We start from the raw sequence: 6,368 nt of genomic DNA, 5'->3' as shown, positions 1-6,368 counted from the left end.
TCTAACTTCTTGAATATTTATACGACTCGCAGTGTTATTCTTTGCTTCATTCTTAATCTTGCATACATGACATTATGTATATAGTACATGCAGTATGTAGGAGGTAAATAAGGAAAAATCAAATAAGTCTCTTCTACTGCATGGCCTAGCGAATCAGAAGTGTTGCTTGTTACCATCCTATAATGCAAGTCATAGTTTCAAATAGAACCTGAGAGTCAGCTTGTGTCTGAATCCACGAGACAGCTGCTGCTAAAAATAAATCCCTCTCAACTACCACCTCCTCACTCTCACAGCCCAACACACAACTCGACACATCCCATGCTCATACACATGCTACGACGAAAGGAGGGAAAAACACTTTCAATAATCTTTCCACAAGGCTGACACGTTTCAGAAGAACAAAAGAGTTGCCAAAAACAGCATGAAAACTTTGAAATTCTTAGCAGCAGAGGGTTTTGTTCGAAGTGGCCCATGTGCCATTAGGAATCTCAGTTGCTTATCTTACAATCTCTACCCAATCCTGTTTAAGGCAAGCTACCTGCTAGAAGAGGCAGATGTGCTCCATAACTTGGTCAAGACATGGCCTCTTACTGAGCTCAGTCTGCGGAGATTACTGGGGAAAACTTCAGACTGCCAGATAGATCTCACCTCACGCACCTGCAGCCTCTGTCTCAAAGCCATGATGATGGGCTTGAAGGAATACATTCTTTATGAACCAAGTACGTATGCTAAAGTCCTGCGGGTGGTAGATATGACTGGTCTGCAGGATATTGAGCACCAGGCCTGCCCATGCAGAAGCTCGCTGGGACGCTGGGCTCGGACTGAATTGCTCACACGCATGTGCTACGAGACCATGGTGGCCATGCAGGCAGATCAGGCAGCAGCATCAGCCTTTGAGGTGGACGTCCAACTCAACGCCTTTGTAACAGGTCGAAACTATGAAATGGTGGTCCAGGCTCTACTGTTGCTCAGGCACTGCCCGTTGAAGCTGCGTTGTGTGGGATTGCGTATGGACTCACTTCCTCTGAAGGATCTCTTCTATTTGCTGCGCCTGGTCAACACAGAAGGCCTGCAGAAGTTGGAGGTGGTGCATAATGTACATCTGGAGGCTCCACATCTGGAGGTGATGCTGTCACAGCTTCATTTTCCCCAGCTGCGCTCGCTCACTTTACCGGCACAGGCACTGGATGTGCGCAGACTGACTCGGGGCGATGAGGACCTACTCACAGTGCTGGGAGAGCTGATGAGCAAGATGACAGAGCTGAGAGAGCTTTACCTGGGCTTCTCGACCCTTACAGGCCAACTGCGACGACTGCTCAGGTGATGTACAGTAATGTTTAAATCATCACCGCCTCACAGCTCCAGGCTCCCCAGTTCAATCCTGAGCAGGGATTTTAGTCTGTCTGAGTTTGTCTCTGGGCTGTCTGGTTACCTATCACAAAAACATGCAGTGGATTAGCCACGCTAAATTGCTCCTAGGTATGAATGAGCATTTGAAGGTGTGTGTGCATGGTGACCTGCGATGGACTGCCATGCCGTCCAGAGTGTATTCCTGCCTTATGCTCAGTGTTCCTGGGATAGGCTTCAGATCAACCCTTACCCTTCAGAGGTTACTGAAGTTGAATGAAAGAAAGAATAATAACTGAATGAACAACAATAATGACCTATAAATAATTTTTCTCAGACACAAAAATGCTTCCTAGTAAAGAAACAATACAATACAATACAATACATTAAAAAAAATAAAAAACTACAGATAGTGGTGTGGTTATCTTTGGATCTGAGCATATGTTCGGTCCCAATTTTTTGTATCAATAACTTCTTAGTAAATCTGCAAAATGTAAAATGTTTACAACAAAAGTTTACTTATAAAATGAGGTTCATTTCATCACTGGTCGTTTCTCAAGCACGTGCCTGTGCCAACCATAAATAATTTTTTAACTCAGTCATGCTTCATGCATGTGCTCTTACAGTATTTTAATTATTATTCAACTTTTAACATTCTCCACTACACCATTTCAATACAGACAGTTAACCTAGATAATACAGTGCCCTCCACTAATATTGGCAGCCTTGGTAAATATGAGCAAAGAAGGCTGTGCAAATTGTCTTTATTGTTGAACCTTTTGATCTTTTATTTAAAAAAAATCATAAAAATACTCTGCTCTCATGAATATCAAACAATTACAAGCACAACACAGGTTTATATATATATATATATATATATATATATATATATATATATATATATATATATATATATATAAAAAGTTAAATATGTGTGCCAAAATTTGAAAGATATATTTGAAATATATTCCCATTGATATTTTAAATTTTTTTTAGTGGATGACTAGGAACAGGAAATGGTTCAACCATATCATCCTGTTTCACAGGGGTATAAATATGAGGTAACACATAGGCCAAATTCCTTTAGTCATTCATAACAATTGGTAAGACCAATGAATATAGCTGTGATGTGCAGCAAAAGGTTGTTGATCACAAAATGGGAAGTGTCTATAAGAAAATAGCAGAAGCATTGAAAATGCCCATTTCCACCTCCAGGGCAATAATTAAGAAGCTCCAGTCAACAGGAAATGTTATGAATCAACCTGGAATTGGACATGTGTCTATATCGTCTCACTGTGCACTGTGCACTGTGAAGAGGATGGTTCGAGTGGCCAAATAATCTCCAAGGATCACAGCTGGAGAATTGCAGAAGTTAGTTATGTCTTGTGGTCAGAAAGTCTCCAAAACTACAATCCAAACTCACCTCAAGTTGTTTGGAAGGGTTTCAAGAAAAAAGCCTCTACTCTCATCCAAAAACAAACTCAAATGTCTTCAGTTTGCCAGACACTACTGGACCTTCAAATGGGATCGGGTTCTATGGTCAGAACAGTTAAATATGGTGGTGGATCTTTAATGTTTTGGGGCTGTTTTTCTGCCAGAGGACCTGGACATTTTGTTAGGATACCTGACATCATGGACTCAATCAAATATCAACAGATATTAAATGAAAACCTGACTGCCTCTGTCAGAAAGCTTAAAATTGGCCATGGTTAGATCTTTCAGCAGCACAATGATCCAAAACATACATCAAAATCAACACAAAAATGGTTTACTGACCACAAAATCAAGGTCCTGCCATCCCAGTCCCCTGACTTGAAACCCATAGAAAACCTGTGGGGTGAACCGAAGAGGAGAGTCCACCAGCGTGGACCTCAAAATGTGAAGGATCTGGAGAGTTTCTGTATGGAGGAAAGGTCTCAGATCCTTTGTCATGTATTCTCCAACCCCATCAGGCATTATAGGAAAAGACTCAGAGCTGTTATTTTGGCAAAGGGAGGAAGCACAAAGTATAGAATAAATGGATGCCAATATAATTGTTGCACACCTATATTTAACAAAGATATCTTTTTGGATAAGCCGGTGTTTGGTTTTGTGATTTTTTCAAAAGGTTAAACAATAAAGACAATTTTCACAGCCTTCTTACTCATATTTACCAAGGGTGCCAATATTAGTGGTGGGCACTGTATATCATAAACAAATGATATAAGAAGTATAATAAAAAAAAAAGGGAATGTGCATAATCACTCATCACCTTGGTTGTTTACGAAGGGACAAGTCAGTTATTTGTTTTGCCCGACTGTTAGAATGCAGACAGCTGCTCCATACTACAGCTAGATGATGATTCTGGCATCCGTGTAAAATCTCTCAAGAGAATAGTCAGAACAGTGTAACAGCAAAAAATAGAAAGATAAAGCTGATCTATTAATAACTGTAAAGTAAACTGAAGGTCATGACCTGGGAAGCTTTAATAACATGACAACCTTCTTTATTCTATTCTTATTGACAGCACCCATATAAATACTTTGCCAGGTGTTTAGGACTTGTTATTGTGCCATAATGTTATACAAGTGACCTATGTGTATTGTCCTCAGTCCTCTGACCACCCCACTGCAGTGTATAGAGCTGGCTAACTGTTGCCTAAGCCCTGTGGACATGGCTTACCTGGCTAACAGCCTGCACAGCGAGTTCCTAGTGAAACTGGACCTGAGTGGTCATGTGGTGGCTGACCTCTTCCCCAACACCTTCCGTAAACTTCTGCATCGCTGCTCAGCTACACTCAGCAGTCTGAATTTGGAGGAGTGTGGCCTGTCAGATGAGAACCTGGACCTCTTCATTCATGCACTGGGACCTTGTAATGCCATGCAAGAGCTTAAGATTCTGGGAAACCCACTGAGCACAGCAGCCCTGCGCCAACTCTTTAACATGCTGGCACAAGGCTATCCAGCTCTGAGGTAAGGGCATCTATCAAGGAACACTTCTTATAAACATTTTGAAATTGGTGTATACTGTTTTGTTTAGTCAAATATATCATTGCTAGGTATATAGAGCTGCCAGTGCCTCGTGACTGCTATTCTGAAGATGTAACCTACCCACTGGATGATTCCACATTACTGAGTTATGATCAAGACAAGTTCCACCAAGCCAGAAGTGAACTTGTGGGCATTCTGGAACAAGTTGGGAAAGGACATATTGAAGTATGCACACCGCTGCTTGGAGTCTATGATCCTGACATCCATGAGACAAGCAATGAACTAGGAGTTTCTATGCTGCGCTCCTTTAATACAGTAATAGGGAATTTTATACACACTGTGACAAGTGTGAATGAAAGGAGAGAACACAGCCTAAATGAGTAAGATCACAGAAATGGGAGATTTACTCAAAATATAACGTCTGATTAAATTTGCAGTTTGAGGCGCAAGAGCTCCAAAATATGGGAAGAGACAGCAGAGTACACGGTGAAGAAAATGGCCGGAATTGTGCAATAGAACTAAATTTAGATCATTAGTAGTGTAATTAGTAGTGTATGAACTATTTTTTCATAAAAACAGTTACCTACATAGAAGTGTCAACATTGCTAACAAAAAATTTCTAACAGGAAAAAAACCCAAAATAATTTAACATAAAAAAACCCCACTACATTCTCTGAAAAAATAGTACGAAACTTTGTCACTGTGATGTAACATCGAGAAAATACAAAAAAATAGTTCATGCTACTTTATATTATAGATTCCCCCCCCCCCCCCCCCCCCCCCCCAGATAGCCTTTAAGAATGCCTTTGACAAAAGAAGAATTCTAATATTTTGAGTCACTGGATTTTTGATTTCCATGAGCTATAAGCTGTAATTATCAAGATTAAAACAAAAAAGGTTCGAAATATTTCACTTTATGTATAATGAATCTAGAATATATGAAAGTTCCACTTTTTGAATTAAATTATGGAAAAAACGAACTTTTCCACGATATTCTAATTTTTTGAGATGTACTTGTAGTCTCTTATGTATGGAGACTTTTGGGACACCCTGATCCCTGGAAGCATGGATTCACCTGGAAGCATGGATATACATGGATATACATGGATATACATGGATAGAAATGGATATACTCAGGCGACCCTAGATTATGACCTAGGGGACCTTCTGACAGATTTATGTTGTTATTATGTCTTCATATTACTCAGTGATATTGTTGTGACCCTTTACTTTCATGGAGGAATTGCAGTAGACATGGGTTTCAAAGACTTCATTTCTTTATTGAAAACAATCATAAGAGCGTAGAAAAACAAATAAAGAAAGGGGCTACCCTACAGCTTCTGAAAACCAGTACTCTACAGTACTTAAAGTACCCTATCCTACTGGGCTACCCTACAGTTGCTGAAAACCATTCTCCAACAACACCCACAGATAAATGGTTTAAATCACTGGACTCATTAACCTTTCATTTCTATTGGAAAAACATGACACCTAAAATATCTCTGGCAAAATTACAAAAGACAAAATCACAAGATGGCCTAGACACACAAAACTTTCAATATTACTTTTTTAGCAAACCAGCTACAATATTTATTGAAATGGATTCAGAAAAACAATTATAATAACTCATGGATAGACATTCCTCAGTTGCAGACCTTGCCTTCCTACCAAACTCAATTAAGCAAATGAATTACTTTAAAAATATCACAATCGCTTCAACTCTGACAGCCTGGTGGAAAGTAAACAGAATTAGTAAATCACTACTAACTTCATGTAAATACATCCCGAGCTGGCACGATCCTGATTTTTACCTGTACAATAATCCTGTGCACTTTCCATCATGGCAGCACAAAGGAATCACTCACCTCCATCCTTTATTCCAAAATAAACAGTTCATATAATTTAATACACTAGTCCATAAATACATTTTAGGGAGGGGACAGTTTCTCCAGTATCAACAAATAAAGTCCATTATTAAATCAAAGATTAATATAACCAATAACCCATTACCCCCTTCTCAGTTAATGGAAGAGATAATGAAAATCACTAACT

General features: G+C 39.5%; 1 protein-coding gene across 1 annotated transcript; it reads left to right on the top strand.

The window, feature by feature from the left end:
- The first annotated feature begins 313 nt into the window (after window positions 1-313).
- Window positions 314-5,094, top strand: lrrc14b (leucine rich repeat containing 14B). Its single transcript, XM_017454625.3, has 3 exons — window positions 314-1,320; window positions 3,939-4,298; window positions 4,385-5,094. Exons 1-3 carry the CDS (start codon window positions 422-424, stop codon window positions 4,698-4,700), a joined length of 1,575 nt encoding a protein of 524 aa, XP_017310114.1. The 5' UTR covers window positions 314-421; the 3' UTR covers window positions 4,701-5,094.
- The last annotated feature ends 1,274 nt before the right edge of the window (window positions 5,095-6,368 follow it).

This window comes from Ictalurus punctatus, chromosome 24 (genome assembly GCF_001660625.3).
Source record: "Ictalurus punctatus breed USDA103 chromosome 24, Coco_2.0, whole genome shotgun sequence".
Taxonomy (NCBI): Eukaryota; Metazoa; Chordata; class Actinopteri; order Siluriformes; family Ictaluridae; genus Ictalurus; species Ictalurus punctatus.
The sequence above is the reverse complement of the archived record's forward strand: the minus strand, read 5'-3'. Positions and strand labels throughout refer to the sequence as shown.

Excerpts from the sequence above, each read along its gene's own strand:
- lrrc14b (XM_017454625.3), top strand. The coding sequence starts at position 422 with ATGAAAACTTTGAAATTCTTAGCAGCAGAGGGTTTTGTTCGAAGTGGC. Across the intron at positions 1,321-3,938 it reads CAACTGCGACGACTGCTCAG|TCCTCTGACCACCCCACTGC; the intron begins GTGATGTACAGT and ends TATTGTCCTCAG. Across the intron at positions 4,299-4,384 it reads CAAGGCTATCCAGCTCTGAG|GTATATAGAGCTGCCAGTGC; the intron begins GTAAGGGCATCT and ends TATCATTGCTAG.